Here is a 13800-nt window from a genome sequence, read left to right as displayed (position 1 = left end):
GGAGCCGTTTCTCACAATGTTTTATACTACCAACCTCTCCCCATTACTAATACTAAATAATTATGCTAATAATTATTTTGAGTAATTACCAATAGTGTCCACTGCCTTTAAACACTCTGAAAAACTCCCAAGATTCCCAGAACACAATGAATTAAGGTACATATATGAGGGGGTGGGGGAGGGGGGGGGTACACCATGCCATATCAAGCACCAAGTAATGGATTAGGAGATATCGTTCCACACATTATAACGGGGACAGGTACTGTAAAAATAGAAAGGAAGCTCATCCGTCAGTAGTGCCCGTTAAATTTGTGATAAAAAGTACATCCACTTTCACTGTTACACTTTTTGTTCACGCTGATTTTTTGATTACATGCGTCTGGACAAGTAAGGTTCGTAAATCAATCAAAATAGAACTGGCTCAGAAGAAAACATCCCTTGTTTTTCTTGTCCAGCTCTCTTCCACTTCATCAACAAGTTCCCATTGAATACGGGTTTATAATTTGCGTCACGGCAGACAAGATTGATTTGCTTACTGTGTGAAAATGACCGGGAACGGTTCCAAATGCCGCTGTTATTAAAGGTATTACTATAGTAACAACTGTTTCTTCTGTTTTTGCTTACATTTTCTGTATTTTTCTTGGTTTTAGCTGTGCAGCGCTTTGTGATGTCTGTGACATGAAAGGCGTTTTTCAAATAATCAATAATTATAAAAGCATCACTGAGGGCGTGCATACGTTTGGTAACGACTCTGATCATTAAGGGAAATAACAGCTTCTTGGTATAGAAGTACAGCAGCTTTGTTGAATAGTATTAGGCATTTTGAGTAACTTTTAACTCAGTATAAAAGTACAGCGGCGTAGATCAAGGAGCAATATTTCTTCATATCTTCCGAAAATAACGGGTGTTTTTCCAAAATGTTTTTGTAATCAAGTTTGACATTTCTTGTCTCTTATGATCAAGATAAAAGCATATTTCAAGTTGACTATTAATTGGTTATATTTGGAATCTTGATCTGCCCCCATTATCAAATAGTAAAACATAACGTAATATTGTTAGCAATTTTGTTTCACTCAGTTTTTTTTTTTTTTTTTTTTTTTTCATTTATTACAAACACAAAAATATGCTATCAGCAGCTTGATATTGTTTCTAATACATGTCAATGTCATATGTTTGTAAGTGATCTTTATAGTCAATATTATATGTTTGTCAGTGATCAGATCTTTATAGGCAGGCAGTATATAATATATTGCTTTTATAAGCAGTTAAAAATAACAGCACGCTCATGATATCAACATTTTCACTTTAACTTGGTAGCCTGCATCTCTGCATCCATTCAAAATCAATTTTGTGCAATTTTCGGCACTTGAAAGAACTTAGCTTTATGAAAGCACATTAAGAAAAAGGAATAGACAACAAATTAATGCATCCAAACTTATAGTAAAAAATGTTTATGGAGCCACATCCCGTTATCCAAGTACGACTAAAATAACATGATTACCAGATTAAGGTTACCAGCCTCAATTTCATGGAATTATGTATACTCTGTGACAGGTATCTGCTGATTTATGCTTAGCAGACAAATTAATGCATGCAAACTTATAATCACAAACGACAGGTAGGGCCTACAGTTTATGGAGGCACTCCCATTAAATAACATGCTTACCAGATTAAGGTTACCAGCCACAATTTGATGTCATTATGCAGACTCTGTGGCTGGTATCTGCTGATTTATGCTTAGCAGGAAGTTGTTAGGAATAGTTTTCTGGTGAAGTAGCACAATGGAAATGGACATGACATGATAAACATTTGGTTTTTGCTCAAAATATTGTTTATCATTTTGCTTTTAATTTGAGTCTATAATTGCTCACTTACATTACAAGAATTGGCACTTCTAGCTTTATTAACAATTTGGAATAATTCTATAACAATTATTTCAGATTTATTACTTTTTTATAAAATTTTTAAAATATACTATGTATAAACACATTAATTAAAATCTACACAATTTACATTTTTTGGGCTAATGATAAAATCAAGGAGAGTGTTTTAAAAAAACAAAAAGGAATTAGAAAAGATTATATTACACGAAAGTGTTTAAAAAAAACCCTACATGACAAAACAGCCCAACTCGAAAAAAGGACATTTTGAAGAAAGGTGAGTACATAGACAAGGTTTTCTGCAATAAAAGAGGGTGAACGTTTTAAAAAAAGGCCAAGATACGTCTAGGACATTGTAATCACATCTATACATGGTATGTCTTTGAACCTTGAAAAGTGCCATCAATTTACCAAGAACTGATCTTATATAAAAACACAATTTCTGAGTTGGGTCATTTTGCCAGGAAGGGCCGCACTGTAGAAAGCATAATTTTACATGCATTCCTGGTTTTGTTACTTGATGATTTAAGTTGAGTGTTTTTTATTACACCCTGGGGCCATTCATAGGTTAACTAAACAAATCTACACAGGAGGAATTTTTAATTGTGCAATTATACTAACTTTTAATATAAAATACTCAGCAGTATCAAAAATCGAATACTGATGATTCCTGTTGACCCTCGGATTATTGCATCTAAACTTTATGATGAATTTCTTTGTGGATATTAATTTTGGCTTTTACCCATTCACCATTGTGTGTTAGCACTGTATACTCAGTACTTTCCCTAGTCCTGTGAAAAAAATATCACAGGGATTTTACTCGTGTGGATTCAAACCCACGACCCTTGCAAATCTAGAGCAGTGTCTTACCAACCAGACTACCGAGGTTGCATGGTACATGTAGCTAGAGGCAGTTTGAATCATATGTTTTGGCAGCGGGTACTGCAACGATATAAGAGATGTCAAATTTGCATCGGGGATAAAAATTTGTTATCCCCAATGCAAATTAAACATCTCTTATTTGTGGATGTTCTGACTTGTTTTGTTTCTTCAATTAAAGACCTGAAATGACACAAATTAACACACAAAATGGAATCAGTTGAAGGAACATGGACAGGGCTCTAACTTACATTCCACTGTAGACTACTGGCCAGAAGCCAGAGTGAATTTAGCACCAGGCCAGTAAACTCATGACTGGACAAGTCTGGCACTCTTGTGTTTCTGTTGAAATGGTGACTTTCACTCTGATAATATATATAATTCTGTTGATTATCAAACTAATGTCACACAAAGTTGTGTGCTTTCAGATGCTTGATTTCGAGACCTCAAAATCTAAATCTGAGGTCTCTAAATCAAATTTGTGAAAAATTTATTCTTTCTCGAAAACTGTTACTTCAGAGGGAGCCATTTTTCACAATGTTTTTATACTATCAACAGCTCTCCATTACTTGTTACCGAGCAAGTTTTTATGCTAAAAACTATTTTGAGTAATTACAAATAGAGTCCACTGCCTTTAAACTTTGTACATGTAGGCATTTTCTCTTCTCATATCATTTCTGGTCTTGCACACTAAATTCTGGTGCAGTAATTTTTTTTAGCTTCAAGCTACAAGCTTAGTTCCCCACCCCCTCCCCCAATTCAAGCCCTGGCATGTCTGGTGGACTCTAAGAGCGAGTGCATCCAGAGAAATTTCTGCACAGCAACAAATATTTGGACTGATTGTGCATAGTGATTGCTCATGTTGAGTAGCAAATGAAGATGAATTGTGAAGGTCTTTCAGATTGCATTTGTGATTGATAATAATGTTCTCAATGTGGGTGTCCGAACAGAGTTTCATTATCAAAACAAATTATTAGCGGCTATTAGCTTTTTCAGTGACAAGGACGTTTATGTACGATCAATTTTATGTATTCCCAAAGTGCCATTTACGTACATGTACAGTTTTTTTTATGTACTCAAGATCACAAAAGGGTGCTATCACTCAAGAAATTCTATTGACTTTGGGATGTACCAAGGCAACACAAATCAACAAGGTAAATTCAGTCTCCTGACTATGACTCAAGCAAGCAAGTCAAAATATTGAGACCCATTCAGAACTGACTCTGCGGCAGTACAGTTAATCACGAAGCTAAAGTAGTAGTCCCAGCCTATTTTCTATACCATCCGCCCTGGTAACTGTTAAAAAGCAAAACAATTCTTTTCAGAACTGAGAAGTCTCCCGATCCCCCGATTATCTACTCCACGGTAGTAAAATAAAGCAAGACAGTTATCCACGAACAAAGTCTACCTGGCAAGTAGATACACACATGGTGTTACCACAAACCAAACATGCTGAGAAAGTTTTGATTTATTTTTTCTTTGAAAGCTGAGGATTTTTTATTCAAAATTCAAAACGAGAGTGAATGGTGAAAGAGTTAAAAGAAATCTTTTAGACCGAAAATCATCCAGCACTGGCAACAGGAACTGGGATTTTAATCCCAAAGCCAACCGGTTCAAAGACAAGAGATCTGAATCTATCATATTGATTTGACAAAGACGGAATTTGACTCACTTGATAATCGGCGTCATCATCAGGGTTCACATTCATGTATTTCTTCTTCTTGTAGTAGTCGCGCCCCTTTAAGATGTAACATACGATGATATCACAGGCAATAGTCGACTGTAAAATAAAAATAATAACAGCATATGAAAAAAAAAAGTCATAAAACGCAATCAAATCTGAACATGCACAACACGAAGGTAACCCTAACCTAAGGCCTTGAAAACCGTGGCTTACCTTAAAAAGTTTGTCATTTTTTGTTTTTTTCAATGGAAGTGCCCTTTGTTACATGAATATGGCCTTGCCCTCTTAAAGATGAAATTCCAAGCCTGTACGATAGATAATAACAGAGCCTTTCTTCCTACACACACCCTTACAAAGTTACAGGGTGTATTTACGTTGTTATTCTTTCTTTAGTATTCCCTTTTCTGAAGAAATCAAATGTAGGTTATCACTCATTGTTCTATTTAGCCTGGTTCCATTGTTAAAAGTACCCTGTTAGTTTGCGTGTATAAGGCAGTTTTGTAGCGGAGACTCAATAGTCGAAGACCTAGACAAAGACCGAGACCTCAGTGTCTTTCTCAAACCTCAACTCAGGCTTACGCACTGCCTACGTAGTGGAAACGCAGCCTGGCCTTTAACCTGCATTTTTTGGAGCAGCGCCTATTGCACAAAGTGTTTCGAATATAAGCAGACAGAGCCTGATGTCGATTTCGCCAAACTCTTCCAAACTTAGGACAAGTTAAGTTCCGCATCCAAAGACGTAGGACACATTGAACCCATCCTAAGTTAGGTTGGGTTACTCGTCCTAACTCGAGATAGGATTAATCCTAGTGTTTTGTGACATTGGCTGCAGGAGCTTAAGCCTGAGCCCAAACCAAGGTTTTAAGGAAGGCCCCCGAGATCGAGACAAGGTGTACGGTCCCCAGACTTCAAAAAGTACCTACCATGGTCAGCAGTGCTAAGCCAGATCCTATATTCAGCATCAGAGGTACAAAGTCAAATTTTCTTGCCGTGCCTGTAACAATGATCTTAAAGAGTATACCATATGCCTTGTATAATGTACGTGAATCAGCACCTCTAGTGTCCTGGTAGTAGTGGGAATATCTGCAAACACAAAAAGACCATGGAAAGAGAAAATAGAATTAGCGGTTGCAAACTGCATACCAAACAAAATTACCAATGGTATAAATGGAAAAAATATTGCCCGACGATAAACCCTAGCAGAGTCTCACTTGAAGGCTAACTCCATCCTAACTCCATTTTCCTCCGGGAAATATTTTGTTTGCGAAATAAAGAAGATTCATTCAGCAATGTTTTCAGGAGAGTCAGGAGAGTCAAGTAAATCCATTGTAGATGCTACATGGTTTTGTGAAATTGTTTTACTCATTTCTCAAAACTACAGCAGCTCAGCGAGTAATAATTCAAGGGAAATTTTCTGCCATCATTATCTTAAAATCATGTTAGTTTAATGTAAGTCTGTGGATGTTTGTGTGATAGGAAAAGAACCCAAACATAGCACACCTTCAGCAATTGAAAAAAAAGAGCAGCTGCCTGGAATTGGCTGCAATGACGCTGTAATAGTCAATGACGCTGTAATGGGTTCTGGTTTGACACACTTACCTGAAGTTATAGCCCTTTGCCAGTTTGGCATCTTTATTATCCAGTCTTGCAAATGTATAAACAGGACGACATTCTTTCTGACTATAATCCAAATTACAATCCCAGTTGATAGAGATTGCTACAACTCCTCCCTGATGTAAAAAATAAAACAAATTATATAATAATTCATAATAAAAATTTGTTATTTTTATCTTACCCTTGCACCGATGTGTGTAAGCACTGTAAACTCGGTATTTTCCCCTAGTTCCATAAAACAAACAGGCAAATCACTCGGGTTGGATCCTAACAAACGACCTTTGCATTGCTAGAGCAGATGTCTTACCACTAGACCATTGCGCTAGCCCGATGGCTAGAGGCAGGACGAATTCTAATTGTATTTACCCGTACACCGATAAAATCACTGTATATTTATTACTTTCCGGAGTTCTGTAATACCCATTTGCTAGAGCAGATGTCTTACCACTAGACCGCCAAGCTAGACTGGTGGCTAGAGGCATGTTCAATCCTATGTGTTAGCAGCAGGTACTGATGAAAACAAATTTCGAAAGTTAAGCATCCCTACTCAAAGCTGAGAAGCTGAATTGCAAAGGATACGGTTACAACACAAAACATGAACTGGACTAATTTGTCAGTTCTTTCAATCCGTAAAATACTTTTAAAGGCAGTGGACACTATTGGTAATTACTCAAAATAATTATTAGCATAAAACCTTACTTGGTAACAAGTAATGGGGAGAGGTTGATAGTATACAACATTGTGAGAAACGGCTCCCTCTGTGGTAAAGTAGTTTTCAAGAAGTAATTTTCCACGAATTTGATTTTGAGACCTCAGATTTAGAATTTGAGGTCTCGAAATCAAGCATCTGAAAGCACACATTTCCGTGTGACAAGGGTGTTTTTTCTTTCATTACTATCTCACAACTACGTTGACTGATTGAGCTCAAATTTTCACAGGTTTGTTATTTTATGCATATGTTGAGATACACCAAGTGAGAAGAATGGTCTTTGACAATCATCAATAGTGTCCACTGTCTTTAAGTACTCACACTATACGCCATTGTTTTAAAGTCCTCCCCCGTCTCATGGACGATGTCTCCCAACCTGAAGATCGGACAGTATGGATCTGTACGGCTGTTGTACTTACATATCTGAAGATAAGTTTTATTGGAACTTTCAAGAATATTCCTCCTGCAAAAGAAACGTCAATACAAAATGTTAAAGGAATGTTACAGAATTGGTAAGAAACAAAAAAATCGTGAAGATCACAGATTAACATAAAACTTACGCGGTCTAATGATGAGGATGATAAAAGAACACATCCCATGAAATATTTTTGTCTGAAATGTCATATTGTTGAAAAATAAATAATCTTATTCCGTGTTTGGAGTTTATCGCTCAGTGAGCGTTTTATTCATTTTTCTTTTTGCATCGATGCCATGCAAAAATGTGTTATCGGTTTTTCACTATTTGTTTGTAACCCAGATGGTCGATCGACAGGTTTGTCAGTTTATGTATATGTTGCATTACATAAAGTATTTACACTACCAGCAACTTTTTGGTTAGCAAAAACCAGTTCTGTAATGTTCCTTTAAGAACCAATGAGACATTAAGCAAACAAATTACCAAACTAACTATCCAGCTGTACTAAGTTTCCAATAGCTGAGTCATCAGAGTGTGGGTTCGAATCCCTGTCATGGCCCTCATTACATGAATTTCCCATAAAACTAGAGTCTCCAAATACTGATGAGTACTTACTTTGAGAATTTGAACTTTGGATATGTAGCTGTGTTCTTAACAAGAACAGTGAAGTCTCGAGCATCATTCAGCACCGGCTCACTCTGCCTGTAAATCAATTAGGATAATTTCACAATTTCATATTGTTACCACCCTTCTTTGCCTTCACCTTTTTTCCCCGACAGATGTCCCCCTTAAATTACTCCCTCATCCCATCTTCAAATTTGGTCTTTTGAGTTTCCGACCTCTGACGTTTAAAATCAGCCCCTTATCTGTACCCCTAGCCTACCCCCTTGTTTTCTTTTGTAAACAAAAACCTTAATCTTCACATTCTCCACACAGGGAGTCTGCCGTCGATTTCACCAAAACTCTTCCCAACTTAGGATTAATCTTAGGACTTACATTGTAGGACGAATTAAGTTTCGTATGCATAGACGTTAGGACACATTGACCCATACTAAGTTAGGACGGGTTACTCGTTCTAACCCGCAATATTTTTTATCCCAGTGCAATAAGATTACTTAATGATTAATTCTTTTTAATTTGTTTTGAGGGTTTGCAATTTTGTAACTGTTATTGTCTCTCTGCATAATGTACGCATAATGTTTATTTGTTCGTTATTGTATGCCTATGTGGTTTAAGGGTTTTCTGTATTTTTTGTATTTTTTGTAATTCTAAATATTTTTAGACTCGCAAGCCGAAGTGAATTTCACTGTAAATGTATTTATATGTGTGACAATAAACAATTGAATTGATTAATCCTAGCGATTCATGAAAACGTTTGTTGGCTCCTTGTTTTTTTGTTTATAACTGTAAAATACAAAGAGCTGGCCAGTGGACTTACGTTGGGTTGACGTCATACTCCACTGGACACCAGGCAAAGATCTCACACGTATGAGTTGTGCTACCATTTGGGAATGTGAAGTTACCACACTCCCCAGTTTGGACTCCTACAACAATGGAAAACAAAAATAAAACATATCATTACAGAAACTGTACTGATAAATACATATATTATATATTATAATACTGATGCAACTTGCTCTCTAATCCTACCCTTTCATGTCTCCCTGCATTGATGTCGAACAATACATTTACCACTTTTATGGTCCAGTAACCCATCCTTTCATTCTAAACATCCTTTGTCCTCGCCACTTCATCACTCCTATTGGTTCATAGCCACCAATATTGTTTCTGAAATAGAAACTTTGATTGGCTGTTATTTTCCCGCTTCTTTCTGGATCCTTTCCTTAATCCCTTTCCCCCTCTCTTTTTCTATAAATGGATATGTATTTGTTTGTACTTGTTTTATGCCTCTGAAGAAGGTCCAGATTGGATCGAAAGCTAAGGCCATCTACCCTATTCATTATAATACTGAACTATAATATTATTATCTTCTTCACAAGTTGGTTGTATGGGTGTCTCAACTGAAAACTAGAGGGTGGGAATTAAATTTCTGTCAGCTTTTTCACAAGTCCATACTTCAAACAAAACAAAACAAAACAAAACAAAACAGGGACACCAGGCCTGATACCTCACAGAGGCAACAAAGGCGATTGCCTCCATGCCCCCTGGTCTGGTCATTGCCTTCGTGCCCTTGAAATGCATCAGTAGAAATTTAGGTTGCCCTTTACCAAGGAGAAAGTGCCTTGGTACGAAGCATATAGGCCTGGAGACACTTTCTAACACTGAACTATTCAACCCCAAAGAAATTCACATGCGTACTACTCGGGTAGGATTCGAACCCACAACCTTTCCCATTCTAGAGCAAATGTCTTACCAACTAGACCATCGAGATTGCCCGGGTGCTAGGGGAATAATGAACCCTATATTTTAGCAGGGGCTATACTGCAGCGATTTAAGATTTACAGAACTCGGGAAGGTACTGAGTATACAGTGCTTACACACATCGGTGCATAAGGGTAAAACCAAATTATACTCATTTGAGTCACCAATAAGAATACATTTTTGTTGAGATTTGTCTTATAACTCATACTTTACCATTTCCGTTGCGAACGGGAACTCCCTTTTGACATTGCTGGGCAGATGGCGAACAACTAACATTGAACATATCTGGATCCTACGCACAAAGAACCAACAAAGAACTAACATTACTGGGTTTTATCTTTACACCAGTGTGTGATACAGTACTATACTTTAGTTGATTTCACTACTAGGCCCAATTTTATTGCTCTGCTTACCGTAAGCAAAGAAAAGACCCTTGCGGAAGTAGGGAATTCTGTGCTTACATCAAGCGTATTTCACGGCTTAGCATGAAATTTTGGCTTTGCACCTAAGCACAGAATTCATTCGACGGTAAGCAGAGAACCATGGGCCCTGTTGAGGCACATCCTACAAAGAAACAAACTGCTAAAACTTGATAATAAATAGTAGTTTTTGTTTTAAAATGAATTGCTCTGGCTGTTTGCAAACGAAATGAATTCTTACCTCAGCACATTTTCCTCTTTTTTGGTTGGGCGTAATAATCATGTTGGTCATCACAAAAAAAGCATCTGATTGCTGAGGGGACAAAACACAAACAATCACAATATTATGAACTATTCAAGTAAGCTTTTCAAAACATTTTACTTCGCTCAGTCGGTCATCAATCCCCAAAGTACTGACATGACTGATGTTGAATGATATTGTTGAATTTAAACCATGACTAGCAAAGTTTTTATATTTGAGGGAGTGATAAAGTTCCTCTTTCTCAAAAACTACATTACTTCACAGGGAGCTGTTTCTCACAATGTGTTTTACTATCAACAGCTCTCCATTGCTTGTAATCAAGAAAGTTTTTATGCTAACAATAATTTGGTGTAGTTACCGATAGTGTCCAGTGCTTTTAATAGTTTTATTTTTAGCCTTAGGGCTGAGTGCTATTACCTGGGGAGGTATGACATAGTCTGAAACATCCCATATCCTATTGTATGGAGCAGTCTCGTTTTCATCGATGTTTAGATCTGGTAGGCCGCTAATGTTGGTATAGGAGACACCCTTCATCTTGGATGTGACGGAACTCACAACAATATCCGTTGACTGGTATCCTTTCTTGTAAACAATGGCATACCTGAAGATGAAATTGTATTAAGTGTTAAATGTTTTGTAAAATATTGTCCCCTACTAAGTGTTCCAATCTTTTACATGGGTAGGGTGACATGGCTGAGTGGTTTTAGCTAGAGCATCAAATTCAAGTTCTGGGCCCAGCTGCTAAGCACAAAAATTTGCTTAGCATGAAATGTTTGCCTTCATAAAAACAGGACTTCCAACCAAATTTCCATGTGTTTTTCAGGATAAGCAAACAACAGCTGAATACCAGTTACAGGCAATATGCAACAAATGGAATTTTTTTTGGTATTCTTGTTTTTATCAAGGAAGAAATTTCATGCTTTAAGCAAATTTTAGTGCTAAGCAGCTCTTTGAAATTGGGCCCTGGTGGTTAAGTCACCGGAGTGTGGGTTCAAATCTCGGATCACGACACTTGTCCTTGAGCAAGATGTTTTATTGCTTCTCTTCACCAGGGGTAAAAATGGGTACCTGTGAGGGCATTGTAAGGGTAAAACCAAATTATTATTTCTTATCTCTGAATCCGATGCCAATTCAACATTTATAATTAGCCTAACACTTCCATGAGTAAATACTCACCCGATGATGTAGCCAATGATGGCAAGCTGCATAAGACGATTTAGGAATCCAATCTTTTTATTCTTGATGTGAACAATCTTCTGGGTGTCATACTCGAAGGCCGCGTTGACAAGAAGCATCGGTATCGACGTGTACGATTCCCCTTCATATTCAGTCTCCCCTGCCATGATTCAACGTTTAGTAATCTACATAGAAGAAGAATCTGTGTTGAAATGGAATGTAATAATTAGGTTAGTTCTATTTCTTGTAATTCTTTCTAATTACTCCTAGAAGTAGAACTATGAGGTATTGGCTGGTGGAAATAATAGCGGAACGAACCTCAAAGTTTCAGGAGTAGCCAGACCACAGAGGCCATGGCCTTCGTTGCCCGTGGTCTTGGCCTTGGTCAGGTTGGTACCCCTCAAAGTCCCCTAGTTGGGACGGTTGTCAAGTTGCGAAGAAACACCCCTATACTCATGCACACAAACAGCGACAGTGACATTTGGGTACCTTTTCAAAATGTCCATAGATTTACATTAGACTTACAGGGTTTGAAGATAATGTGGAAAGCTTCCCTTCAAATATTACTTACTGAGGTGCTGTAGTTTTTGAGAAATGAGTAAAACAATGTCATGAAAATATGTTTGTAAATGATTAAAATATCTTTCGTCTCATATGACATTGTTTTAGTCATTTCCCAAAAACTATAGCACCTCAGCACGTAATATTTCCAGGGAAGCTTTCTACTATCATTATCTTCAAACTGTGTAAGTTTAGTGTAAATCTGTGGACATTGTGTTTATTGTCCTACAAAAGTTACATAGACCCTTTAAGACACTGACGACAGTAAGCGAGTATAGTTTAGAAAACTGGCAGTTCAATTTCCTTGTTTGTTTGTGTACACACAAACAATTGCACACGTGCAATTGTGATTGGATAGCACTTGTTCTAGTACCTAGTACTCACTAGGTAGTACAGTACAGAGTCTAACCCGTATTTCAGTTATTTATGTAATAGCACGAATTCGCGCCGGCCGTTGCACGATTTTATTTTCCGTACATAGCTAGAAGTTCCTGCCATGGCACGAATTGAAAACTACGGTAGCTAATGCAGCCAAAACGCCATACCTGCGGGACTTTTAACGTGTCTAAAAATTATCTACGCACAAAGACTCCCTAAGTTGGAGGACATTTTTTTATTTCTACCGACAGGTGCTAATTTTATTATTGTATAGTCGTTCTCGCTGATATTTTCAATGGAAAATAAATTGCTGAATAAATCAATTTTGGGAACATTAGAGAAGTCATGATATTCAGTTAACTTTTTAAAAAACTTTTAATGACTTGGCAACTGACTTGTTTCAAACCTAGATAGTTTGTCTCCACATGTTGTTTTCATTGACGCAGCGCTGTAAGTGTAACAACATGGCGGACGCTGAGAAGACCGGTGCGTACAAATTCTGACAATTCTTTGAAAAACGATAATGCACTAGGAATTACGGGTTAGACTCTGTACTGTAGTAGTAGTACTAGTAGCACGACTCACCATGGAGCAAGTGCTCCATGGACTTACGAACAGTAATAACATACATTGTAATTGTTGGTATTGTGCAAGCAAGAAGCATTCTGATTCTGAAAAAAAGGTGGAAGGAAGAATCCATAAAAATAGACTGTCACTGTTGAATGGGGATTATGCTGGTATCATGGAAGAAGAAATAGACTCTATCCCTATTGCAAGTTCCCCAACTCAACGGTATCATTAACAAGTTTTGAAAGTAACACAGATCGGTATCTAGCGCGCAGGGGTACACAACACCAAGGAGGAATAAATCTAATTTATTCCTCCATGGTTGACAACACCAAGGAAGTAAAGTTAATGTTCCGTCCGAGTAACTAATTTATAAAATAATGCCATTAAAAAACAACCGATCAGTAGTGTACAGAAAGAGCCGACACACAGGTGTATGTGTGTCGTGTCTTGAGAAGTTGAGCAGGCACTACTTTCTTAGAATGCTTTAGCCCAACCTAGTCCACTCCTCAAGTCACACCCCAAAACTTTCTAATTGTTTACAATTACTTACCCGACAAGATTCGATCTCTCTCAATAATGCACAGTCGAATCTCGATTCATCACGTGTGTGTGGTCCTTCGGTAGTCCAAAGCGCGCCCTCTATCAACAAAGACACACTTATTTCGAAAGTATAGGGATAAGCTCAACATAATCTTTAAAAACTTTGCCTTGTTCTGAATTTTCACATAATTATCTTTTGTAAACAAATCATTTTAAACTTGCTTTCACAACCTGGAAAGTTGAAGCATTTTAGTACAAAATGTAGCAACAAATTGTTCTATAGAGGTCATGGTTGTGGTTCTACCATCTATATCTGCAGCCATGACAAGAC

At 37.4% G+C, this 13800-nt stretch overlaps 1 protein-coding gene across 6 annotated transcripts; it reads right to left on the bottom strand.

The window, feature by feature from the left end:
- Positions 1-1111: 1111 nt before the first annotated feature.
- LOC139938668 (P2X purinoceptor 4-like) lies at positions 1112-13542 on the bottom strand. 6 transcript variants are annotated; one of them, XM_071934280.1, is made up of 12 exons: positions 13480-13542; positions 11421-11605; positions 10662-10845; positions 10224-10295; positions 9777-9855; positions 8620-8725; positions 7797-7883; positions 7088-7229; positions 6043-6173; positions 5367-5526; positions 4432-4539; positions 1112-2942 (listed from the first exon to the last, which is right to left on the bottom strand). In XM_071934280.1, exons 2-12 carry the CDS (start codon positions 11585-11587, stop codon positions 2931-2933), a joined length of 1248 nt encoding a protein of 415 aa, XP_071790381.1. In that variant the 5' UTR covers positions 11588-11605; positions 13480-13542; the 3' UTR covers positions 1112-2930. The 6 variants fall into 6 exon arrangements, with proteins under 6 accessions (XP_071790381.1, XP_071790376.1, XP_071790378.1 ...); XM_071934275.1 differs by having other exon boundaries at positions 11421-11622; positions 13480-13539; XM_071934277.1 differs by lacking the exon at positions 13480-13542 and adding an exon at positions 13424-13443 and having other exon boundaries at positions 11421-11622.
- Between the last annotated feature and the right edge of the window lie 258 nt (positions 13543-13800).

The sequence above is a fragment of the Asterias amurensis genome, chromosome 6, assembly GCF_032118995.1.
Source record: "Asterias amurensis chromosome 6, ASM3211899v1".
NCBI lineage: Eukaryota > Metazoa > Echinodermata > Asteroidea > Forcipulatida > Asteriidae > Asterias > Asterias amurensis.
Note: the sequence above shows the minus strand (reverse complement) of the source record. Positions and strands in the feature narration are given on the sequence as shown.

Coding starts and splice junctions, on each gene's coding strand:
- LOC139938668 (XM_071934280.1), bottom strand. CDS start 11,587: ATGGCAGGGGAGACTGAATATGAAGGGGAATCGTACACGTCGATACCG. Junction 8,726..9,776: donor TCCCGTTCGCAACGGAAATG/GTAAAGTATGAG, acceptor CCATTGTTGTAG/GAGTCCAAACTGGGGAGTGT. Junction 6,174..7,087: donor TTAAAACAATGGCGTATAGT/GTGAGTACTTAA, acceptor TTTTTACATCAG/GGAGGAGTTGTAGCAATCTC.